General features: G+C 42.1%; 2 protein-coding genes across 3 annotated transcripts; both read right to left on the reverse strand.

Moving 5' to 3' along the window:
• Positions 1–1,561: 1,561 nt before the first annotated feature.
• Positions 1,562–12,890, reverse strand: LOC136427972 (laminin subunit gamma-1-like). 2 transcript variants are annotated; one of them, XM_066417204.1, is made up of 11 exons: positions 12,672–12,889; positions 10,104–10,217; positions 8,281–8,339; positions 7,733–7,879; positions 5,742–5,984; positions 5,320–5,481; positions 4,849–4,942; positions 4,192–4,247; positions 3,603–3,712; positions 2,784–2,873; positions 1,562–1,946 (listed from the first exon to the last, which is right to left on the reverse strand). In XM_066417204.1, exons 1-11 carry the CDS (start codon positions 12,841–12,843, stop codon positions 1,847–1,849), a joined length of 1,347 nt encoding a protein of 448 aa, XP_066273301.1. In that variant the 5' UTR covers positions 12,844–12,889; the 3' UTR covers positions 1,562–1,846. The 2 variants fall into 2 exon arrangements, with proteins under 2 accessions (XP_066273301.1, XP_066273302.1); XM_066417205.1 differs by lacking the exon at positions 5,320–5,481 and having other exon boundaries at positions 12,672–12,890.
• A 1,657-nt stretch (positions 12,891–14,547) lies between these two features.
• On the reverse strand, positions 14,548–25,551 carry LOC136427973 (basement membrane-specific heparan sulfate proteoglycan core protein-like). The gene is made up of 12 exons (XM_066417206.1): positions 24,995–25,551; positions 23,320–23,349; positions 22,809–22,931; positions 22,333–22,449; positions 21,714–21,829; positions 21,208–21,366; positions 20,550–20,939; positions 18,090–18,317; positions 17,392–17,550; positions 16,675–16,802; positions 16,220–16,364; positions 14,548–15,527 (listed from the first exon to the last, which is right to left on the reverse strand). Exons 1-12 carry the CDS (start codon positions 25,200–25,202, stop codon positions 15,525–15,527), a joined length of 1,806 nt encoding a protein of 601 aa, XP_066273303.1. The 5' UTR covers positions 25,203–25,551; the 3' UTR covers positions 14,548–15,524.
• Positions 25,552–27,117: the final 1,566 nt, after the last annotated feature.

The raw sequence follows: 27,117 nt of genomic DNA on the forward strand, positions 1-27,117 counted from the left end.
ACCACGTACAACCGTGCAGCAATATATGCACTGACCACTCGGCCAGGTCAAAAAGCCAAATTTTGCAATGAGAACTGATTTGTAAGTGAATTTACAATGAATATTATGTTACATGATGACATGTACAATAAGTATTTTATTGAATAGGATTAATACAATATTTTAGATAAATCCCACACTCCATTTGGTTACGGAAGCCATTTCAATGAGGATCAGAAAGGCAGGGGTAGCAGCCCACAGCAGACCTCACACTACCATGGGCGCCCCCAAGGACAGAGATGCACCAGAGGATAAATGTGGGGTTGTGTACCACATCTCTTGGGAGGACTGTGAGGCCCAATCGTGGCTCTCAAAAAGAGGCTCACTGAGCACAAGCGAGACTCCTCCCAGGTGTCACAGCATACGAAGGCCCACAAACACCAACCAGAACAGAACATCACCATTCTAGACAGAGAGAGCAGATGGTTTGAGTGTGGGGTTAAAGAGGCGGTGCACATCAGATCCCGGTTCCCATCCTTAAAGGCACACAGAGCATTTTATGAGGCTTGAAACTTGAATGAAAAAAACTGAAATTTCTAGTCATTTCTACACACAAAAATTTTGAATAGCAGTATACCATTACATATCGAAATTAAAGGAGCAAAGACACGATGTCGTTGTGTGGTGAGAACTGATAGAAAATCTAAGCCCTAATTCTAAATAGACTGATCCTGACTGTCCATCACAATTAGGGGTTCGACCAATGAGAGAGTGACTGCATATCCGTCGAATATTTGCATTTTTATGTTTTGATTTTGCATTTCTACATTTTGACGGAGGTTGGCAGGGATATAGTATCTACAGTATTTACAGTAGGCGCGTGAAACTAAAAGATCACCATGTAGATTATTTTTGTGCCGTCTTTGCGCACTTTTAATTAGAAATTCGAACGCAAATGTGGTCAAGAGTGGCATTAGTTGTGAATTTCATAAAGATTACAGTAACTAGAATATTTCCAGTTTTCAAGTCTCATAAAATGCTCTGCGCCACCGTCTCCCCCTATCTACAACACTCTAGTGTCACGTGACCTAGTAGCCTCGTAGGTCACGTGACAACCCGACTCAGAGCTGAAGAAGGAGTAGTGGATGCCACCCGAAAGCAATTTTAGTCGTGAGTATCAGTTAAATTCCTCAATATTTCCATTTGGGTATTTCATAAAGATAAGTGGGAGAGTATGATATAGCTCAGATATACGATTGGTATTGAAGAATGATAAATATCGTAGATGAACTACAATTACAGACTGACTCACTTTCAAATCTCAATTATGTTATGTTTTATGACTACTTTCAAATGAATTCAAGGCTGAGAAGTTTATTTTGATATTTTGTGCTTTAGTCTGATTTGTCAGACTCAATGTGAAAATATCATGACGAAAAAACACAACTACTAATGTCGACTTTATTCAACCAAGTGATTCACGTATCACTGTAATCAACCATTCACGTATTTTACCAGCAGGTCACATTCAGGTCTTATGATATCGTTTTACAGAGATCAAAGACTACAATTCTACCACATGTTGCATATGATGTTTTTATTTTCTTTATGTCAGTTTTTCAATAAGAGCTGATCAAGAGCACAAGAACACTAACGTCCCTGTGATGCTTACAAAGCTACATCATTGCGCTCACTTTCAACCTGCTAGTGTTGTTGTTGTCAAATTTAACCTCCTTGTATAATGCTATATCGTTTTAATGCTAATGGTATTTTAGTTACAAAGTTTAAATTTACGGTGTGGAATCAACACTCTGTATCATGGATACAACTTAAGGCTGATTGCACAGTGAAGTTTGAAAGTTAACGGTCAGCCCGAGGGGCAGTCTGTCACGCCCCTCCTCACGCAGCAGCCGTTGGGCGCCGTGGGACCACCCTGCAGGGCCTCGAACCCGTTCTCCCCGTCGCATCTGGAACCACATTGAACAGACAAGGTTACTCAGATGGTCGCATCCCTATGTGTATGTTCCGAAACCCGGCCCATATGTTCGGACGACCCTATATGCTCCGTGTTCCGACACCCCTATGTCACGTCCCGACACCCCTATTCCGACACCTTTATGTTTCGACACCCCTATGTTCTGGCATCCCTACGTTCTTGCATCCCGTGTTCCAACACCCCTATGTTATTACACGCCTATGCTCCCACACCCGATGTTCCCACACCCCTATATTCTGACACTCCTATGTTCTGACACCCCTAAGTCCCCGCACTCAGACTATGTTCTCACACCCTTATATTCCGACACCGCTATGTTCCGACACTCCTCCTATATGTTCCGACGTCCCTAAGTTCCGACGTCCCAAACAGGGCTCTTGGAACGTAAGGTTGTCGCAACATAGGGGCGCGGGAACATTGTTCCTTGCACAATTAACACACGCTATCATAGAGCTTCTAGTACGGTACTCATTTCATGCTACATGGCAATATAGCGTGAATCTGACATCCATCTTATTGTCTCATATGTACAGCAAACGATGCCTGAAGCATCTGCTTGTAGACAGTCAATCAATCTGTACTTTAGCATATAAAACATTTCTGAACATTGCAATCTGAACTACTTGTGAACTGTTACGTCCAGCCAAATCAGTTTTCTGCTCTCCTTTTTTTCTTTCTCGAAAAGCGTTTTTGCAGTAAAGCCTTGCCATCGATGTTACCTAGAGATATACAGAGTACAACAACTGGAAAAGGTTCGGGATGTTGTCACCACGCTGTGGATTGGAAAAATAGCACAAACATCACTTACTTGTCGCACTTTTCTCCCAAGTAGCCATCCTCACAGCCCATACACTTCGGCTGGGTTTCCCCGGGCACTTCTATACACATGATGCTCCGACTGGAAAAAGATATATGGGTATGACATTAATATGATATCTGTTTCTTTATAGTGCAGAAAAAAATTTTGTGCTGGGACCAAGTTCTTATATTCAGTTTTTTAGTAACAAAGTTTTATGTTTGGGTGATGTCAGATACCAACAAAGATGAATTGTCATGCTAATCTTTGCTTCCTCGTTTGTTTGTTTGTATGTTTTGCTTTTTTGTTTTTTGTTTGTTTGTTTGTAATCTAGTATACCAGCTTTCTTCTCTTTTTTTAATTTTGAAAGCGTTTTGGGCCTTGCAACCATTTTTCAAAGATGAGGCCGGGAGGAGTACGGGGTCAGAATGACATGATAATCTTCAGCAAATTTAATAGTCGGCACTCTTGGACGTATACTCTGATCTGGGCTCATGTTGACTAAGTAGACCCCTTTCCAAACCCCGGCGCCATTTTGAGAACTTCTCTCGTGAGATAGGAAAATCTGGCGGGAACGCGCGTGATTTTGTAGTCGCGCGGTAAGACGTTGTACAAGCAGATGTAAAGATCGATCCATCTTATTCTCAGTGTTTAGCGCGTATAGCACGCGTGTCTAATATTGCGCTTTTTCAAACGATTCATCCCCCGGCGAATGTAGGCTGAGACTAAGCCAGATTCTTACATCTGCTTGGAGATTACGCAAGTGCCCTGTGACATGTTGAAATAGTCGCCTTCTACTTCCATTCGATCTTAAAGCGCAGTGTTACTTACGGGGAGCAGGGGCATTTCTTGCAGTCGTTAGGAGTTTGTCCCGTTGCCTTGCCGTAGTACCCAGGTTCACAAGTCTCACAGTACACTCCGGTGGTGTGGTGCTGGCAGTCCTGTATATGAACATGACATAGACATGTTTTACAACAGGTATGGAGACTGTTCCGGACCCTCAAGATGAAGGTGTCGTTTGTAATATTACATTACCTATGAAAACTGTTACGGTGTAAAAAAAAGTGCATCATATCTCGTACACTAGCAGTGGTGACTTGCCAAACTACATACGAATGCAGCAAATGGACGCACGGACATAACCAACCACAATAGGTCACTGACCTCCTTCACGGAGCAACAATGGCTAATGACCACAAACTGCAAAGGTATGTACTTGAACAACAGCAACATCGTCGGCCGTAGGGGTCCGTTTGATCGATGTTGGATTAATTAGCAAAATAAAAGCACTGGAGATTGGTTGACATGGACAAAGAATGATCATACAGTTTCAACTTGAAATCAATGATTACAACAGTTGGCAGAAAGAGCAGTTTGATGTGGTCAGACATACAATGTCATGTAGCTAGTTCAGACTAACCTGGCACACCCCATCGGGACAGGTATCGGAGTGTTTGTTGCAGCGACACTGGTTGGCTATTATAGGATGGTGACAATAAGTGTTAGTAAAATACTACATAACTGCACAGTATGTTAACGATACGGGGGCATGTCAGCACACGCACATTGATATTCACTGTCTAACCAGGTACGCACAATTTCCCGGAAAAAATGGATGACGTTTAAGCAGACGCTGACGTTTCAGATATATCTTCTCGTTTCAATATTTACGTAGCATTGTAACAAAATGATATTTTAATTCATACAAACAATTATCACCAACTTCCCGGAGCCTCAGTGTTGATAAGACGATATAATGTTTACCTATTAATATCTCACTAAAATGGTTATCTTATTGGCAATAGATTCTTCATGTTTGTCCTTTCATTTCTTCTTCGTTGACTTTGGAATTGACTTTGTCATTTAACGACATTGGTATCTGTTTTCCAGAATATTTTTTGGGCAATTTACAGCATGTATTTTCTAATTTTGCAGCTGATTTGTACGATTTTCAGTATGACCGAATGTTTTTTTTCTAATTGGACGAAAATTGATGCGCCCGCAGATGTCATTCATGTAATCAAATCAACATGCCTAAGGGCTATTATGTCATAAAGAACTAACTGATGCCACTAACGTTTGCAGTCATTCGGTGTTCCTTTGGTGGGGTCGCCGGTGTAGCCAGTCTTACACTTCTCACACATATTCCCTTCCGTGTTGTCTTTGCAGTCCTGCAAATAACAGATATTCCGTCGAATCCAATTTCGAGAAAGAGAAGATGGGAAAGTTAACGCCCTTTTTTGATATGTAGCCCAGTCATTGTTTTTGGGCGTGACTTCTAACCAGCTGTCATCCAATCAGAAAGTCGTCTAAGTGTTTTCTTTAGGTAAAGCCGATTCTCTGATTGGCTGACAGCTGGTTAGAGGCCACGCTCACAGGAGTGGAAACCTCAGCCCGGTTTAGCAGGTCCTCCTCAATGTATATTGTATAGACTACATGTGAGGCTCTGCGTATGAAAGTGACATTAAAGTGATGATGTAGAAAGGTTTTCGACCAACTAGGTTTGTAAGAAAGCAAGCGAACAAGCAGAAAAGCTGGCGTCAGATACCTTACAAGCCTTTGCCTCTATGTCGCACTCTGTGGCGTGATTGTTGCACAAAGCGGCGCAGTTGCTTGCTTTACAGTCAGTAGAGGTTCCTTTAGTCGCGTCTCCGACATATCCGGACATGCACTTCTCACACTTGTCGCCCTCCGTGTTGTGACCGCAGTTCTGATAAGTAATTGTAGTACAAACAGATGGTAGACATTTTGCGTATCACCCACCTTTTCAGTAGAGTCTGAAACCACTGAATGACTAGAAATTTGAGAGATTGCTCAAAGCATAACCTTTTTGGCGAAGGTAACAACTAATTTTTTTTTCCAATTTTCTGGCTTCTGTAAACAACTGAGAGAAGGGATGGTAAAATAGATTTCTAGATGAGTTGCTAGTGCCATAAGGTATGCCCTTATGTTTAACCGGAAAACACTAACCTTACATTTCCCAGCAGAGTCACACTCTGTTGAGTGCCCGTTGCAATCGCAGGTTTTGGGTTTACCGTCTGCGTCTTTACCGTCTGCGTCTTTACCGTCTGCGTCTTTACCGTCTGCGTCTTTCTCGTCTGTGCCGTCAGGAGAGTTGGGTGCACAGTCTCCTGCTGTCCCTTTGGTGGCGTCACCGCGGAACCCGGGCCTACAGCTCTCACACTTCTCTCCCTCAGTGTTGTGACCGCAGTTCTGGGAAGAAGTTAAAACTTAAACATTAACCGGCTATAGACAATAGGAGCAAATAACCAGAACAGGTCATCAAACTACGCCGTAAGTAAAAAAGACATCAACAATAAAGAATGATCTGTCAAAAAAAAAACAAGATTGGCAACATAAAAAGATGTTGCCATGGCGACGGTGGTCTCTGTTAAAGTTTTTGTTTTTAACCCACATGCAAATAAGGCCCTCGCATAAGCGGCATTAATCATATCAGACGATCACCTTCTCTACCAAAATAACACAAGTTGTCCAATGTATGAAAATCTTGTTTTCACAAAAAAAGATATCGTACCATTTCCTCATAAATTATGTAAATGATCGAGGCCCTCTATGCTAGATTTGTGTCTAATAGTGGCCACATTTACTTAACTTCCAAATGGTGCAAAAATGAAATCCCCATCATTTACCACTATGGATTTAAAGTATTTTGTCATTGATTATGCAAATTAAGTATCAATTTGAATAATTGATATCTATCGATATTCATCTCTTTCTCAGTTACATATGTCATGTGTTTGAGAGTCCTATAATAGTATGCAGCTGATTTATTAACTGTCCTCGTTAATTATGCAAATGAGATATTGATTTGCATAATTGGCATATGATTATGTAAATCATCACTTAAGCTATCTACACACCAAAAATTATGATAATCCGTCATCCCCTTCTTGCGTTATTCTCTTTAAAAGTTTGAGTCAAAATCAGCTCCTGCAGTTCCAAAAAAAGCCGCTAGGGGGTCCAAATCTACAGGACATATTCTCCTAACAAAGAGCTATCCACCACTTAAAAATCATGACTATAGCATGTTCAGAAGATGAGATTTGAAAAGTGAAAGTTCCCCTGCAGTACCATAGAAAGTCGCTAGGGGGCCCAAAATCCAAACATTACAAGGTCTCCCACGGACCTACCCACCTACAAAATATGAAGACAATACATCCAGGAATTCTTGAGTTATCATCCCATGGACTTTCACATTCCTGTACAATTCCTAGAATTCTTGCAATTTGCACACAATATAGTAGAAATTTGGCTCGCCCCTGAGGCGTCGCCAAAAATTGTCAGTTTTCAAACGTCCAGTAATGCTTTAAATTTAAACGTCCAGTTATGCTTCGGTCACATATCCACTAGTGCCCGTAGGGGTGCGGCCCCGGCCGGCCGGTCTCTATTGTTACCGTGTCCCGGGTTTATTCTAGATCCGATTTAAAAACATCCCGGGGCCCGACCGGTGTATTACGGGGTCACGCGTTCGGGCTACAAAAAAAAAACTGCCCGTAAACTACCCTTTATTTAATTGTAACCGAAGCTGAGCCATCACTGTGCCGATATTGACATTTTGTCTTAACTGACACGTGTGCTTTATAGACCGACAATGACAAGCACAATACTCGGAGCGATACATATATAAGTTTAACGTCATGGCAAATAATTTGCACAAGTAAAACCAGGACAAAAGACGAACCACCGGACATCTTCTGCAATATCAAGAAAAGCTGCCAGGAGACCCTTAATCAGCCTTGCCCTTCGTCTTTCTAACACCTGCCCACTTAAGAAATATCATATCAATCCATGCATAGCTTCTAAAACGAGTGCTGGCTAAAACAGATCCGGAAAACACAAACAGACACACACCGGCAGACACACAGACAGACAGGCAAGCAAAACATATTCACCGAAAACAATACCTCCGTTTTTTACGAAGGTGATAAAACACTACGCACCTCACACTTTCCGGTGATATCACAGTCCATTGAGTGACCGTTACACTCGCACTGTTTGCAGTCCTCCATCGTCCCAACCTCAGCGTTACCATAGAAACCAGGCTTACACTTCTCACAGTTCCGCCCCTGAGTGTTGTGTTGGCAGGACTTGAACAAAGGGAGGGTTTATCAGTTGTCAGTTAACCTCTTAATTTTTTTCTCTGCAGTCAGCAGTCTCGTCCAATTGTTACTTAGTACCTCAGTGAAGGAGGTTCCCCTCCTACGGGGGCATTGCGTATTCTCCAAGCAGAGGTTTTGGTCGGGGGGGGTAGTAGTGGCCGGGGTTTTTTAACAGGCGATGGTTACGGGAGGCGATGTTAAAAAAACCCGGCCACTACTACCCCAGCCAGCCGACCAAAACCTCTGCTTGGAGAATAGGTATTGCGATATTGTGTCGGTGTGTTCGCAGCTATAACATTTGCAGTTGTATGTACTTCTTGTGTTATGCCATGAAACGGTTTATCGAGTATGCAATACAAACAGACAAACAAACAAATAAACAAACCTACCATACATGTCTTGGTGACGGCGTTGTAGATAAAGGAATGTCCGTGGCATAGGATTTTCACTGTGGAGATATTAGAGTTCTTGGTTAACAACAAATATGTTTGATCGCAGTATAGGCTAGAAATATTTCACAAGATGATTTCAAAAACCTACGAAACGTACGCGTACGCAACTCAAACATATTCCAACCAATGTTATGTGTCTCTCACCTCGATAATTATCTCCATGAAAAAAGGCTTTTTCATGGAGATACTGTTTTGCTTGCGTTTGGTGTTTGTGTGTATGTATGTGTCACCAGACGCTTAAAGTCAGCATAACTGTAGAACCTGTACATGGATTGTAATGATTTTTGGTATGTGGGTGGGTGTTGAAAGGAGGAAGGTCAAGGTGGATTTTGGGCCCCCTGGCATGTGTGACTAGAACTGCAATGGCGTATTTGTTAAACTCTTCAATGTAGAAGAACTGAAGAGTAGATCGACAGATCGTCATGTTCTTTGGTACACAGGTAGGTTAGACCAAAATGTACACACTTAAGTGCAAACTATGCAAATGATACCAAATCTGCATAAGTAAGGAGGTAAATCGTTTGCATGTGTGTCGTCGGATGCTTAAAGTCAGCATAACTGTAGAACGTGTAGATGGATTGTAATGATATTTGGTATGTGGGTATGCGCTGGGAGGAGAATGGTCAAGGTCGATTTTGGGCCCCCTGGTTTGTGTCCCTGGAACTGCAATGGCCTATTTGTAAAAATGTTCTAAAGAGGTATAACTGAAGAGAGGAACAACAGATTTTCATGTTATTTGGTACGCAGGTAGGTTGGACAGAGATGCACACACTGAAGTGCAAATCATGCAAAGTTAGTGTGTTTGCGTGTGTGTGCGCGTGTGTGTATGTTTGTGTCACCGTGTGTGTATGTATGTGTCACCGGACGCTTAAAATCAGCATAACTGAAGAACATGTGGATGGATTGAAATGATATTTGGTATGTGGGTAGGTGCTGGGAGGAGAAAGGTCAAGGTCGATTTTGGGCCCCCTGGTATGTGTCACTGGAACTGCAATGGCGTGTTTGTAAATATTTTCCAAGGAGAATAACTGAAGAAAGGAGCGACAGATTTTCATGTTATTTACTATGCAGGTAGCTTAGACAGACATGTATACAATGAAGTGCAAATTATGCAAATTGGACTTAATTTGCATACTTATTTAAGTAATGTGGAAATCTATATTTGCAGTCTTGTCCATTGCATTGCCATCTGTTACTTGTAGTAGCTATTGCCATCTGTTACTTGTAGTAGTGAAAGTGGGTCAAACAGGTGTGGGTCATACCATTGAGTGATATAGAATGGGGGGAACTGGTCTCACAAAAAACAAAAAGTTTCATGGAGATGTTGGGTCCTAAGACTCTTGTTTATTATTTGTAACCAAACATTTTGTCGGCCTTGTCAGACACACGGTGTTAGCCATGGGCTGAGATCACTTAGTTTAATTAGAGAGTTCTTGGGTAGTTCCGTATAATATTGTATGCTTGTTGATGCGGGCGGAATTAGTGAGTACTTTATCGTATACTGTGAAGTAGTACATGTATGCACTTTTTTTACTTCCTAAAATCACCATTTATTGAAAAACAATACCCTCTTCTAGACTTTAGGACCTATAGCTACTACCGTGCCAAATATCAAGAAAGCCCACCCTGGCATGCTCGAGTTGTCGTGTTGACACAAAGATAGAAAGACATACACACGAACGTTACCGAAGACATAACCTTCTTGGCGACTGTAATAATAAGAAGTAACTAAATTAAAGAAACAAAGAAGCTGAACCCACCGCAGCCGTCCTCATCCGACTCGTCCGGACAGTCCGGGGACCCGTTACACCGGAGCTCTCCGGAAATACACTCTCCGGACGTGCACAGGAACTCTCCCGGCTGGCACTTCGAACCTGACGGGGGGGGGGGGGATAAGAGAAGGAAAAGAACTTATCATTTAGCACATTCATTGGGCTAGTATTGGTAAAAGATGCCAAAAGACGACGTACATGTAAGTGAATGACACTTGTATAACAAGAGGTTAGAGAAGGTTCTCTTTCATCTGGTTGGTGAGTCACTGAATAAAAAGACTCTTTTTACACAACCAAGAGATTTATTCCACTTGCCTTGAAGAAGGTGACAGATGGTCACCGAAAGGTCGGTGGAATAAATCTCTTGGTTGTGTAAAAAGAGTCTTTTTATTCCATTATGACAATTGTTAACACAGGTAAATATGCCTAATACGTGTACTAAAATACTTTTCTGAACTAAATTAATGTGTTAAATAGCTATAGCTGAAGGGATAAAAAGGTAAAAGTAGTGCGATAGCCTTTTTGATGACGAAGGGGAAGCAGCTTGTTATCCTCTGTATCTAGCGCACGGTATTGGAAGGCGGAGCCATCCCTCTCCTTCCATCGTCTCTTACCTCCCCAACCAAAGTCAGGGACTGCCCATTTTTACACCTACGTGGAGTGGGGGAAGTCTAATAAAGTACTTTTCCTACGGACATAACGTCTAGCCCGGAACGCTAGGAATCGAACCCAGGATCTCCCGTCTGCTTACCGGGCTACTCGTCTACTTCGACGCCGAAAAGGAAGCTTCGAAGGGGAATATAACTTTATTGCTGAAGAAAATCATTGTCTGAGGGGCTTAAATTTTGTCTACTTATCATGTATTGCCTGTGCAGGTGCAAATGTATGTAAGGGGGAGAAAGGGAGATAAAGATCGTACTGGTTGAGGACCATAAGATGTACCGCGAATATGTAATAACATCAATGAACCATCCGCATGCATCAATTGCCGATGTCCTACATGGCTTTACTACTAAGGCCCGATTCACACACGAGTTGTCGGAGTCGACTCGGGGCTGTGTGTGAAGTACTCTGGGCTGCTCAAGTGGAATTTTCTTACCAGAAAACGCTACTTGAGTGGCCCAGAGTTCTCCTTGCAGGGCCCTGAGTCAACCCCAATTCGACTCAAAACGTGTGTGTTAACCCAGCCTAAATTTTCTTTGAAGAGCCGCATTCACCAATACTATCTTTTTGCTAATAAAGAATGTCCATCAAGTGACATTTGCCGATCACAAAGGCTTGGACTTTGATCAACGGCTGGACTGGCTGTGGTCTGTCTCAATCTCTGATGATCTTTGATCAACAGTCAACAAAAAGAGCAGATTACTACTGAACGCAGTCCTGAGCCCCCGGGCCGGCCGTAGTTATCTAGGATAGCAACCAGGCTAGGCTTGCGCAGATTGTCAGAAAGTGCAGAAATTGGATGATGTCACCATAAAGCTGTAATTCACTTTAAGTTCACGGTAGCAAAATTTCACGGTATAAGAAAAAAGGGACACTGAATTTCACTGAACTTTAACTTCACGGTGGTAGCAAGTGATTTACAGAAACAATGTGTGGGGGAATAATAAATAGGTTTTTCACTGTGATGATAAGTTCACGGTCCAGAGGTGACAGTGAAAACAGTGAACTTAAAGTTACAGTGAAAGAAACAAGAATTACAGTACACTGTGATTTACCAATGAACCAGAAGCGTATTGAAAAGTTGTTTCTCTTCGTACATGTGGATTTTAACCTCTACAATGAATCAAACCCTACAGAAGGATAGCAAAACCTACTTTGTTAGAGAAAACACGAAATGAAAAACACGTGCAAGATGTGGTCCGTTTGTTCCCATCAGATCCCATTGTTTACATCGTAAAGAAGTCTCATTTCAAAGTCTTCGGAGGACGTTTAGTAGTGGCCACATTGTGTGTGTTTTTTTTAAGAACGTGTTTTCCAGGTGGATGGCTTTTAGAGATAACGTTCACACATGACCTACATCCTAGCGATACAGTATATATAAGATTATAACGAATGCCTGACTCCCTACGCACACGCCATAATACTGAAACATGCTGACAAGATTAAAACGTGTCTCGCTTTTGTTCCCTGGCTTGGGGCGTGATTAGCAGGCGTGGTTGGACTACAAGTTAAACACAGCTTGGTCCAATATTGGTATTCCAGTTCTTCATACCAAATCAGTCTTTCAAAAACTTAAAAACGGAAAGCGTCAACATGAATGTAATTGTGATCACAAACGTAAGATGTTTCATACAGTTGTGCCGTTATTCGTTGTTTTATGACGTTTGTCACGTAGGTAAGATTAGGATGAGCAAGCGTGTAGAATCCATTAACTCTGTATGTGACGGAAGTTTTTATTTCTCGTCATCACAGTTCGTCTTGTTGAAAAAAAAGTACAATAAAAGATGATGAACTAAATGTTTGGCAAGTTTAAAGCACTGGATAAAGTGCTCAATTAGAAAAGGATTACGAAATAAAGTCACCGCCATTCCGAACAAAACAAACGAAACCAACCTAGACAGTTGTCTTCATCGGAGAAGTCCAGACACTCAAAGATACCGTTACACCGCCGGGACTTGTCTATACAGAAACCGTTGGTACATTCGAACTCTTTCTCGGAGTCGCATCCCTCTGAAGACGCTTGAACGGCCAGGCAGGCCAGCACCACAACCCAGAACATCGTCATCTTGCCGCTGTATTCTAGAGCGATTGACCCAGTTAATATCAACCACCAGTAACGGTTTAAAAGTGGTCAGCGCTGTTAGATAACGTCGTGTTGTTATCTTGATAAGGCCACTGTGATTTAGTTATATGGATGACACCCTCTGGGCATCCCCAACAATGATGCGAGCGTGCGAAGAAAAAAAAAGTGAGGAAAAAGTTGCCTTCATAATGAAATCTTGAAAAAGAAATGGTCAGGAAGTTGGAAATAATGACTGAACGTGCAAAATATATGGTATACCAGACAATAAAATCTTCATTTTGTTCTTTCGGATTTTCTTCTTTGACTTCGAAATCAACTATGGCATCCTATGACATTATTATCCGTTTTTCGATATCCTTTTTTTAGCAATTTACAGCACATATTTGCTCATTTTGCAGCTACTTTGAACGATTTACAGTAAGGTCGCAAACTTCTTCTTTTAATCGAAACGGACAAAAATTGATGCGAGGGCGGATGTCAACCATATAATGAAGTCAGTGTGGCCTAAGATTTTGCATGAGGTAGCGAATAGTAACGGGCCATGTGGCCCGGCCGGAGACTCTGACCCGGGGGTTATGACTTCTTTAATCTAACCGAAGTCACATCTTAAGCATGAAGTTCCGCCATGTATTTTAATTAAGAGCCCGTTTAGGAGCATCTGCCTTAGTTTAGCTTAGTAAACGTTAAGGGTCTTCGTTAACGCTTGCTTTGATCAATCTGGTCATGTCAAGAACATAAAAAGTCGGTTAGATAGATTCCGGTTCCAATCTTTCCAAAACATTTTTCAGTAAAATACAACTTTACTTTACTAAAATGAAAATGTTACAGGGACAATTTTTTGCTGTTCTTTATTTTATTGTCCAGTCAGAGCCGACGCGATGTCCATGAGTGGCACGGTACTTTGGACCTATCAGAGCGATGGCGTTGTTTGTCGTGGTCAGATTGAATAGTGATACTTTGACCCGCAGGTCGCTGTTGGACCTCAGTTATTTATTGGTCACTAATTTGGCTGCTCTTTGTGATCCCTGTAAAAAGTCAAACCTTTTGATGTCGACTTTTTTGTGAGTTGTCCTGCCATGATCTGACTGTTCCACTCTCCTAAGTCTATCACCGTATTAACCAGGCAATGTTTTTAGTAACACCAGTATTCGGGCTGTTTGTTGAAAAAGATCCCGTAAAACTGGGCCTACAACTTACCGTAGAAGTGTAAAACAGCTTTATAAAATTTTGTGAAATGCGCCAAGTCTTCTTTTATCAATATTCTTCTATTCTATTTTATAAGTTTCTTCAGCATTCTACAACACAATATAGTTTGCAGTTTACGTCGTTTACCCATGTTTATTATGGCATCTGTTGCAACACATTCTATCTTTAATTATTTGCCCGCTTTCTTTCAAAGAAGTGTCTCGCAAGAGTACCATCTAGCATATTCCATCGCCCCCCCCCCCTCTCCTACTCAGTCCCAAAAGAAGGTCTTGCAAACAACAGGGCGAAAACAAAGATAAGACGGTTAAACAATGTTGCCCTGGCCTCCCATTCAAACACCGGTGTTCTATTGTAGCTTGAAATCCAATCGATTTATTACGTTCAAACAGTCTCTATCCAGGCATAACAACAACCTTAGTCTTACATTGTATAAGTTCTATCCTTTATAACGTAGAAAAAAAAGATGTGAGAAGATCATCATTGAAGATTTGGTAAACATGTTTTATTTTGTTGCCCTCGCCTCGTCACTCACTAAGTACTATTTCCATCGGTTGCGGATAAGTGCTTATCGCCTGTTTGCTGTGTTTATCACTTCACAGTGCAAACTTTATATACTGTATAAATATAACGTGGGATTAAGACATGGGCTAACATGGAACACCCATATATTGTATATGCACCACTTTAAGGATCTGGAAAAAAATAAATCTATGCGATAAGATGATACAACTTGTTGCTACATGTATACTTGGTATCATTGTAAATATCTTGAAAACATTTCTTTAGATGTAAAACGAATAAGTATAATGTCTAATTGTTCAAACGATGAAACGGTTGCCCACAACTAAGTGTGTACGCTATGCGTGTCCTTGAAGCCCATCTGGGCACGTGTTTTCTGTAAACAAGGCTGCGTGCTCACTAATTAAATTGACACGAAGGCCCCGGAGGCCTCACTACATCATGATTATCGGACCCCTATGTGTCAACAAGACTGCAGGTTCAAAGTTCAAGGATATAGTCAGTGAAATAATAAAAACTTGTCGCCAATAATATACAAATTATCCTAGCTTGCGGATTATACATCTACCTCAATACATAATGGGTAAAACTTTGATCAGTTACATGTATTTCCAACCTGAGCCACTGTAATGAGTAATTCTATGATCGGGTAAGTTTCTACATCCAACGACATGTACGTTTAGTGCGACTGCATGGTATGCACAGTATCAACTAGCTACAATGATTTGGCCATTATCGGATAAAGACAAGGGCTATTGATAGAACAGTATTATGATATATAAGAATTAACCATTCTAACATTGTTGCCACGAAAATCCACATTCCTAGAGATTACTATTCCTTTTTCTTTTTTGAAGAAAACCTCTTTGTCCTCACAGCAGGGGGATCAAGTCTTCTAATTGGCAGTGCACCGTCATTTCCTATTGTGTGCCCGTATATCACTGTGGGATAACATAGGTTATCATATTAATCATGTGATAAACAATATAAATCGCAATGTGGCGTCCTTCTTTGTAAAAGCCTTTACAGCTTGATCAACGACCCTGATCGAGAGTCTAATCGAGGACCTGTCTCTTGATGATAAAAATTATCACTGACAGCGTTTTGAAATCCATGGCCAGCTCAGCATTTGATGCATGAGAAAGTTATCATCGAAGGATTAATCCAAAAAGAATTCCAAAATTGAATTTTTGTTACATTTTCAAGACGTCCTCGTTAAAAATGCACATTGAGTACTTAAATAGACCCGCGGTACGTTGGCGACCTCGCTGCGATCGAGCGAGTTGACAGATCTATAGAGCGCTCAACACATTTCATCGATATAAAAAATAATGTTCTGTGTGTGTTTCCTTTTCTTTTCAGTCATACTTGTACATTATGGGTAACACACATCTAGCCTCCGATGCAGACTCAACCCGGCTGTTTTCTTTTTCAAGTTATTGTTTTTATACTATTATATTTTTTTTCTAATTGCTGGTGATGATAGTATAAAACAATAACTTGAAAAAGAGAACAGCCGGGTTGAGTCTGCATCGGAGTCTAACACACATCCAATTTAGGTCAGAGCAATGTCGCCAACGTGCCGCAGTCCAGTGAGAGACCAGCTTTGGTGAAAATATCAATCTTGCTCTACCTGTCGAACACATCTCTGCCCCTCCACTCGCGGGTTGCCCCAGTAACCGTTTGCACACGTCCCGCAATCCCGGCCCAGATACCCCGGATGACACCGTGTACACGTGGGTAGGCCGTCAATATCCAGCGTGCATGTGTCGGAAAATCTACGAAGCAGGAAAAAAAAGAATGATTAAGAAAGTAGATAAAACCACTTAACTATTGCATGTGTTAGCTAAAGTTTTAGCCTTCTTTATCAAGGTGGAGAATACTGGAAGATTAATAAGTAGACCAAGTACAGGACAGCGACCTTGAACGCTATTACATTTGTACAAACATTTATGTACGAATATATATGATATTATGAAAAAAATCCCATCAAATAGAACAATGTCAGGCTGCTTGTGCGAATGAAGTTACCGATCAGTAAACAAATATGGCTTTGAAGACTTTGTAACTACATGTTTGTATACTCACTGGTTGGACGGCATCGTTAGTGGACAAGGGCATCGACGACAGTCCGAGGGCGTACCTCTTGTGGCGTCGCCATAGTAACCGAGGACGCAATTCTCGCACTGGTCTCCCACAGTGTTGTGACGACAGTTCTGAAAATGGATGAAAAACGACATCAAAACCGGGCGTTCTGCCGCAGTACCATGGAACGCCGTCAGGGGATCCATAACCATTTCTTCGTTTTGCCAACACTTTCCAACAAACCAAATGCATGTATCATGTAGATCCATGCACTGTTCACAAACAAACAAACAAACAGACAGACAGACAGAAAAACACACAAACAGAAAAACAGCCTTGTACTGGTGTGCCTCTTCTCAAACACGGTACCTCCGGCTTTACGTCCCTAACCGAAGCTGAATAGGTATAAAGCGCCTTTCCCAAGGGCGTAAAATTGGGACCTGCTAGGGCTTGGGACCCTGAACTTTAAGATTCTCAGCCAATTAATTCAACCACAAGACCACATTGCAACTCGTTTAACTCTAACTAAAAAACAAAAGATGCAAATTCGGCTGACGGTACTGCTGCAGTACCAAGTTCACTTTCTCGGGGGCCAAGAATCAATACTGGCCATTGTGTTCCCAACACCTACCCACATATACCAGGTACATGTATCATAAAAATCCATCCAGAGCATCTTAAGTTATAACTCCGGAAACACAAACATAAAAGCAACCGTACCAGACACCTGCCGAAGACGTCGCAGAAGTCGGCATGTCCGTGGCAGGAACAGTCGGGGTGGGCCAACTGACAGTCCGCCGCCGTGCCCTTCCGGGCGTCCCCGATATACCCCGCCTGGCACCGGGAACAGTGCTTACCCTCTGTCTGATGTAGGCAGTCCTACGTACAATACATGTAAATATATTGTTATAGTATGATATAGTCTCTTTGTAAATTTATTAGCAATGATTTCAAAAATGCCGCACATATAACTCGACGTTCTACGTCTTTTCGGGAACTTTAAGTGTCATGCAGCTGGCCCAAGCAATTCTATTCTAAATCATCAGTTTTAGAGTCTACGATCATCAATAAGACATATCGAATATTGGTGGAGTTTACAAAACAGAAAACATGTTTAAGAACAAAGCAGAAAGATATTAGCAAGAACCTAAAAGATGATAACTTAAAGGTGCATTTGAATAAATTTGTTGACCTCGGTGATAACTTACCTATTAAATATCGTAAGGATACATTTACAGCTTCTCCAGTTATGCTGTCCACAGACATACAGACAGACACACACACGCGCGCGCACATGCACACACACGCACACACAGATGTGCACACCCACACATACACCAATGCCACCTGAAACACAACCTTCTTGGCGAGGGTAATAACGCATTTATCCTTAAGTTAAAGATCCTATTAGATCTTACCAAACAGCGTCCTGACTCGTCGCACGTGTCGCTGTGCCCGTGACAGTAGCAGTGCGGGCGGACGGTCGGTGCTGGGGCGGCGGCTGGTGCAGGGGTGGTGCCGGGGGAGGATCCTTCTGAGTACAGCGGGATTCTCTGGCAGTCATACGGGGTGCCGTACAGAGCGTTCCCCCTGAACCCGGGCTGGCACCGGTGACAGTAGAAACCTTCCGTGTTGTGAAGACAGTTCTGTGGAAAGGCGGAAGAGGAAGAGGCGTTTACCAACTAAATGTATCAACGAAAAATAGATGCTAGAACATACGCTAAATCTTTACTGGTACCATTCCTAGTATTATCAAGTGTTGCCCATAACACAAACAACAAGAGTTCTACGACCTCATACCTTCGCGAAATGATTTTGACCTTTATGACTGACGTATTAGGAGTGTTTTTCATCAATCAAAAATCATACCAGTTGATCCTCCTCGCCCAAATAACATAAGTTGTCCAAACCTCCTTGTTATGATTATGAGCTTAACAAAGAAGGTTATGCTAACATTTTTCATCAATAATGCAAATAAGCTCCTTATTAGCATAATTTGATTCAATGGTGTTCACATTCACACAACTTCTAAATGCAACAAGTATGAAATTGCCGTTATTTACTAGTATGGAATGATAGTAGTTTCTCATGAATTATGCAAATTAGGCCTACATTTGCATAATTTCTATCTATTGACATTCCTCTCTTCCTCAGTTACAAATGTCACATATTTGAATAGTCATATCATGGAACACAGCAGGTTTTTAAAATTGCCTCATTAATTATAATCTGATTTGCATAATTATCATCCAATCATACAAAGCATCACATAAGCTATCTACATAACAAAAATCATGACCATCCATCAAGCCCATCTCGAGTTATATTATTTTCTCATTAATTATGTAAATGAGGTTCTCATTTGCATAGCTGATATCTATTAATATTTCTCTGTTCCTCAGTTACATATGTCACATGTTTGCGAGTCCTATCATGGAAATTGATGAATGTATAAACTTTCCTCATTAATTATGCAAATTAGTTACTGATTTGCATAATAAGTATCCAATCATGTACATCATCGCTCAAGCTATGTACATGCAAAAAATCATGACCTTCCATCAAGCCCTTCTTGAGTTATTCCCTTTCAAAGTCTGAAGCAAAACCTACCCCCGCAGTTCCAAAAAAGTTGCTAGGGGGCCCAAACCTATACCACTTACTCTCTGCCCAACGAGCTATCTACCACTCAAAAATCAGTTCCATAGCATGTCCACAACACGAGATATCATAACAGGAAGTTCCGCTGCAGTACCGTAACAAGCCGATAGGGGGCCCAAAATCTAATCATTTTCAGGTTTCATCGAGACCTACCAACAAACCAAATACCAAGACAATCCTTCCAAGAATTCTCGACTTATCGTGTTCACTAACAGACACACAGACATGCTCGGTATTCCCATGCTGTGGCACTGCATTAATGACTGTTCTTACTCATATAAGGCCGTGTATATCCAACTTTGGTCAAAATTTGTATGTTTCAGTCTTTTAATTGGTGTAAGGAGATATCTTTGTGGTTTGGTTTCACATGCTCCGAGTGGACTCTTCCAGGCTGGGAGTAGGTCAAAGTTGACGATTGTTTTCGTCTGTCAGCTGTTACGAGAGAACGAGCTGGTCAACTGTCTATTTTCTTTGCATGATTCTAAAGTAGACAGATGTGGCTTTCTGGTGCATAAGAATTTTTGGGGCTTGCAATTAAGGTGAATCCTTTTCTGAGCCCTTGTTTTAGTGCTTTAAAGCATTACTGCCTATATGGGCAAGCCTATCTCTTGTATCTGCCCTACAGCTGGCTGATAGCCAATTTGTCCCTGGCAGTACATGTGACTGACGTTTCCTGCCTGCCTCATGACCCCTCATGACCCCTCATGACCAACTTTGCCCCCGATCTACCCGTATCAATATCCCCAGGGCCCTGAAACAATACAGCCCACACGTCGCAACCAGAACGCATAGTAAAGCATACAATTGAACACATTTTTACACTTTTCTCGTTAATTATGCAAAACACTTCGCCCAAAATCTAATCATCTTGAGATGTCCCACATACACACCGACACACCAACTACGACAACAAACCATCCAGGCGTTCTCGACTTATTCTGTTCACTAACAGACACACAGACAAGCACCGTCGAATAACCTTCTCGACGAAACCATTCGTCGCGAAGGTAACAAGTAGTCTATTAACTTGGCTTTTAATCAGAGAATATTGTAATACCACAAAGTTGTCAATACAATTACCTTTTGGGGTAAATATCATTAGCAGAGCAAGATCTCTCTCCTCTGGAGTTAAGTATCCTCACTTGATAAGTTAATATTGTAATACCAATAAAAGACTTTTTGGTTAAAAGCACTTAAGTTTCTGGTATCCTATGACCTACCAAGCATTTGAAACTTGTCGGGTCACATTTCGTGGCGTGGTTGAAACATCTGCACCGGTCTCCAACGATGTACGGCAGCTCCTCCTGCTGACCTTGACCCGCTTGACCCTGGTCTGTTTGACCTTGACTCTGGTCTGTTTGACCTTGACCAGGCTGGCCCTGATTTGTTTGACCTTGGTCAGGCTGACCATGACTTGTTTGACCAGGTTGATTTTGACCTGTTTGACCTTGATCTGGTTGGTTCTGGTCTGTTTGACCTTGAACATGTCCGGTCGGCCCTTGACCTTGACTGAGAGGTAGGCAGTCGTCCGGATTACCATACCTCGGATCCCCATAGTACCCCTCCGCGCACCGCTCACATCGAGAACCGACAGTGTTGTGTTGGCAGTTCTAGGAACGGAAGAAAATGTGAGTTATACCTTGTATCATTTCATACACAGTTTTAGTGCAAGAGAACTAATGGTCTTATTTGTTTACTCAATACTGACATATGCAAGATGTGTAACTGATATGACAGGCTTGCGGGGGGATCTTTTGAAGATGTACGTTTGTTTTGCATGATATACCCATTATAAAGTCAAGGGTAACTCAAATCCAATTCAGGACGCAGCGAGGTCGCCAACGTGCCGCAGTTCAGTGAGATACCCGCTTGACGCACCAGACAGTTCCCGGTGGCGTCGCAGTGTCCGGAGTGTCCGTGGCAGTGGCACACGTGGATGACCGGAGTGCAGGCGTGCGGCGTGCCCTGGGTGGCGTCACCGGTGTACCCTGGGATACAGGTCTCACACCGCTGTCCCATCGTGTGGTGCAGGCAGTTCTGAGGGCGACACCAAACAGGCAAATTGTTTAAGAATAAATACTTGTAGAATTCACTTAGAATCGTCCGAAAATACATGTATGCTGTAGTCAGGGAGCTTCTTGGAAACCACAGAAACACCACATGCTTCTCTTTGCCCCCCCCCCCCCCCAGATTCCACTACCATTGCCATGCAAAATGTATAATCTTCATAACTTCATGCAAAATGTACAATGTGAAAGTACAATGTATGACTGAAAAGACAACAAAGCATACAAAGCGTATAGAGATATTTATCTATGAAATTCGCAGCGAGGTACCAGGCCAAGAAGACGGAAAGAAAAGAGTGAGAAAAGAAATGACCTTACCAGGCAGTGTCCATTCCTGTGGTCGACAGTGTTAGAGTGACCGTTACACCGGCCCTCCGCTGTAGCTGTGGCCGGGGCCTCGGTCGGCTCGGGGGGCCCGGGATTGACAGGGTGATCTTGAAGGAAAAAAATTATCTGAGAACCTGCAACCTCCCAGTTCTAAGTTTAGCCTTTCTTAAGATCATCTATGTCTACCTTAACCCCCCCCCCCTACCAACCTACCTACCACCCCACACCCCACCAACGACCAGGAGGTGTAGGGAATAGATAGGTACGTACGTACGTAAGATTATCATTAAATATTGACTTCGATTTCGTTTCCTTTTAATTTTCGAATTCTGATTGAGTCTACCGTAAACGTCAGGTGACGAAATGCGCATGCCAGTGATAAAGCCAACGATAGCATGTTTTTGATAACTTCCCACAGTTTCATAAGTCGTGAAAATTAACAGCTATGTATGATCATGTATGTATGATCATGTATACCTGTCCACAAACCAACACATAACACATAATGATTATGTAATATATTATGTACAGTTATATAATTTTGACTAATAAAAAAAAACGTGTATAACATAAGATCACAAAGGAAAACAAAACAGAACTACAAACTCACAACATCCGGACTCGTCTGTGCCGTCATCACAGTCCGCTACATTATCGCAGCGGTATGACACTGGTACGCATGCGCCGCTTCCGCACCGCAGCTGGTTCTGAAGGCAACCCGTGGGACCTGCAGGGGAATCAAACTTGTTTCTTTGCTTCTTTTCTTAGCATATGTTTTGCAACAAATTTTATGCGTGCAAGCACGCATGCACACAAATACAGAGACACACACACACACACACACGCCCATACACAAACACATACGAGCACACTAACAAACACACACACACACACATACATACGCACACACACGCGCGCGCATACACTGGCACGGACTCACACACACACGCGCGCGCGCACACACACACACATAGACACGCATGCACACAAACACATTCACAAATACATACATACAAACAGACAGACAGACAGACAGACAGATAACAAACACACGCAGCAATTAGTGTTGTATTGGTCGCCACTGACCAGTTTGGCAGTTGACCTCGTCTGACCCGTCCCTACAGTCGGCCTCCCCGTCACACCGGTATCCCTGGTACAGGCACTGCGTCATGTCCCGGCATAGAAACTGGTGCGCGGAACAGCGAGAGGCTAGACAGGTGAAACCGTCAGTACATAGACATCATTCATATCGCCACACAGAATAGAGCAGAACAATCGACAATCGTGTGTAGTAATCTTACAGTACATGTAACGGAATAAATGTACTACAAAACATATGAACGAATGAAATAGTTTGAATTTCTAATGGAAAGCCGCTGTTAACTACAACTGTGACCCACTGAGCACCATCCATTAACAATACCGTCCAAGGCTATAATATCATGTCTGTGGTTATAACTACTAACAGCAGGGGGCGCTTATAAACAAGGACACATTCGATGATTGATGCATTGCTGTTTTAGTATTGAGTCACAATAAGACAGCCCAGTATAATAGTTCAAAGCAAATGGCAACATTTAAACTGCTGAGTACTTACATGTCTGGGTGTTGTCATTGCCAGGTGCACCTGAACAACATAATACGTGAAAATTGCATTACTTGATACCAACTAATACCATTACATGTTCAGGGTTTAGATTAAAAAGTGAGATTCATACTTTACAAACATGACTGAAATTTTTTCAAAAAAGGGCGCAAGACAGCATTTTTTTCATGACTAGACATATGTGACGTTAACAAACACGATTAGCAAGTAGAAGTTGACAACCTCGAGTCAACCGTACACACTCGAGCCCTAAACCATCTTGAATTCCACATACACAATGCGAAACTAGCATAGGTGTTGGCTTGAATAAAGTTTCAAACGGGAAGAATGTGGTTAGAGCGTCTTTTCTGAAGTTGTGGCTGAATTGAGTTTTTTCACTACAATTTGCCGTTAACACACACGATTGTAACTAGATAGTGACATATACTTTTGCAGGGAAAAATATATATTTCAGTTTTTTTTTGTTTGAACCTTTGTTTATTCATGATAAGCTCAAATCGGCACTCAGGCCGCTTTTCATTGAGGTCATGAGGGGAGAGGTAAGGGTCAGATACAATATAACAGAGATACACATTCATTTGAGTCCTAATAACTCTACCAACATAAATCATTACATATTTATGTTACAAGTTCAACAATATACAATTTCTACAACATACAACATAAAGTAGGGCGAAAGCTGGTTCATGGTCCGTGTCCGTTCGTGTGTTGTGATGTGTGTTGAACTGTGGACCAGCGATTCAGATAGAACGGGGTTTATTTCAAGCAGCGTATTTCGTTTGAAATCTTTGTTATTTTGGTCTCTTCTCATTCCAAGTTGTCGTATTTATGGTCCCAGCATTTTCTCCAGGGATATGTAATTAAGATAAGGAAGCTATTTCTGTAGCGGAATTAGATACTTCGTAAATAGGATGATTGATAAACTGATGTTTCTAAACACGTTAACCTCTTTATTTGATAACAATATAAGTCTGTTTTATTATTTTACATCTATTTTGAATATGAAATGAGGGCTGCACGCTTTTTACAGTGTGCAGCATAACTAGCCTCCGTTGCAGGCTCTGACGCGGCTTTTTGGGGGGGCAAAATAATATGTTTTGCAGCCAGCCCGTAACCATCAGCCAACCCTGTAACTAATAGCCGCCTAGATAGTTACAGGGTTGGCTGATGGTTACGGGCTGGCTGCAAAGCATATTATTTTGCCCCCCCCCCCAAAAAAAAGCCACGTCAGAGCCTGCAACGGAGGCTACAGCATAACGTCAAACAAACAAATCTCGTCTTCAGCACCCTTTATATGATTCAACTATGATTTCTTAAAGTTGAACGCACTTTGATTTTTGTTCGATCTGCAATGGCAGAAAAAAGTAGATATCCAAAGCGAGGTATAAGTACGAAATTTTCAGCCGGTTACAAAAAGTAAGGTCCATTTTGACAGCTACGAACATATGTTGTGTTAGAGCCCTTTGCAAACGTTAGTAAATATGTACCCCAGCTCTGGTCTGTTTCGGATTAAGATGCCGAGACAAGCCGAGTGAAGACATAAGTCTAGACCGTGATATTATAAAGAAACAGGCTTAAAAAGCTGACAACTCCTCCCATTAGTAAGATGCTATTTACTGATAACATCGTTTGTTTACTACAGATACCTGAGAGATGTAGCACTCACCATGACAGTTGAGTTCGTCCGAGTTGTCCCCACACTCGGAGACGCCGTTACAAACCACTCTCCTGGAAACACACACCTCGTTAGCGCACAGGAACTCATGGCACGGCCGGCCGGGGAAGTACACCTCCTGCACCGGCACATCCTGCGCCCGTCCCCGGCCCGAACACACGGACAACACGGCCAGAAGGAGAAATGTACCCCGTAACATTGTGGAGAAAAAGAATCTTCACCGCTTCCAAGACTGGCGGCGATGTACAAGGTTTTCACGCCACGGGGATCCTTCGGGTTGTTGACGTTCGCGCTGTGTTTTCCGCTTGCAGCGTTTGTGGCAGTTGGAGATGGAAGGTTTGGCATTCCCCCTTTCACCGGGAACCTAGTACTAACGCGACATTCTGGTATTTCCGATGGGAATCAGCTAGATGTTTTAGCTATGTGGATATTTGTGACAAGCGATCTTGAGGCCTTACAGCTTTACCTACTTTAAGGTGCCGATGATTGGATCATAAGCGGGTAGCGAAGAATCAAACACAAATCCTCAAGGATTTAAGATCTTGATTACCATCAACGTAAAAAAAAATACAAGAACGAAGTTTAGGAAAAGTCATCAGATTTAGTCATAACTAATACAATATATCATGAACAACATTGCGTTAAACCAACACATTCCAGGGTCTACTCTGTGATATTTAACAGCTGGAGTTCGCAGCTGTTTGCCAAGAAAAGTTGAGCTGAGGTAAAGATGGGGTTGGAATCTTTAAAAGCCAAAGAAAGAAACATCATGATTTAAACTAAGTAACGCCAAAGGCGATTTGTTGAAGACGTGCATTAGTATCAATCTAAGTGATGAAAAAGAACAGCAGCCGCGCTTAATTTAACGAACAGAACATGCAAGCGAGTATCCTGAAGACAGAATGTGATGTGGATAGGGAACTCTTTATTGAATGAAACAAGGACAACATGAAGATGAACATGCGGACATAAGGTCTACTTACTGGTTTGCTTGTGAACTAATTATTGTAGTTCTTACATGATCAAATGTCAACAAGCTAGTCTACATGCAACTCAATTCACATTGCGTGCTGCGCTGGTAAGCACGTTGTTTACTGTTGATTGACATAATATCAAGACTATGGTATCAACGCCGTCACCTTAACCAAACAACACAGTTAACTAGTTACTCCATATCTTTGAAATGCTGGCTAATTGCTGACATCGAAAGGCGATAACGTTCAATCTTTGACGGGCCCATGCATTAAAACAACTTCGTGGTGTTGACTTGGGAGTTCACTGAGCTAGTGACTCTGGTAGCGTTGTGTTGGCGTAACGGTTAGGGTCTTCGGCCAGAGGTCCCGGGTTCGAGTCCCCTGATATGCCCCCGATGTTGTGCCCTAGAGAAAGGCATTTAATATGACTTTCCTCACTTCAACAAGGTGCAAAAATAGGTACTTGACTTTGGCTGGGGAGGTGAAAGGCGATGAAAGGAGAGGGATGGGTTCCGCCTTCCAATACCGTGCCCTTCAAACGGTGGATAGCAAACCTCACAAAGGCAATGAGACTTTACTTTTTTTCACTAAACAGTTTTGTATTCCTTCAAAACCATGCTTGTTTTGGGAAATGATTATAAACCCCCTGGAGATTGAAGAAGAAAACCTAACTGCGACTATGCTCTTGAACTCTGTAACACCTCCATTTCATTAGGGTGGCGACCGCGACCTTGCTGCGACCTACAACATTTTAAAGCGGTCAATGAATTTCATAGATTAAAGAAGTAATTTTATGCATTGTGTGCTTTATCGTCTTTATAGTCATACTTTTATATTTTTCATGATATTCTAATTAAGAAATCATGGGTTGCTCAAATCCAGTTTAGATCGAAGCGAGGTCGCAGTGTGATCGCCGCCTAGTGGAATGGGGACCTTTCTCGTGTAGGCACACTAATATCGGATTTGTTTTTCATGACCACTTCCAAAGAAACAAATGCAGGCATGTTCTTAATAGATACGTACCGTCACAAATTAGCCGAATCCGTCTTACCAATAAACGCAGATATCTGACCGACTAAAAGCTGTTTCAAGGTCGCTGTGGCAGATCATCAGCAGATGTCTTCCTTTCCTCCACCACTT

The sequence above is a fragment of the Branchiostoma lanceolatum genome, chromosome 2 (genome assembly GCF_035083965.1).
Source record: "Branchiostoma lanceolatum isolate klBraLanc5 chromosome 2, klBraLanc5.hap2, whole genome shotgun sequence".
Lineage (NCBI taxonomy): Eukaryota > Metazoa > Chordata > Leptocardii > Amphioxiformes > Branchiostomatidae > Branchiostoma > Branchiostoma lanceolatum.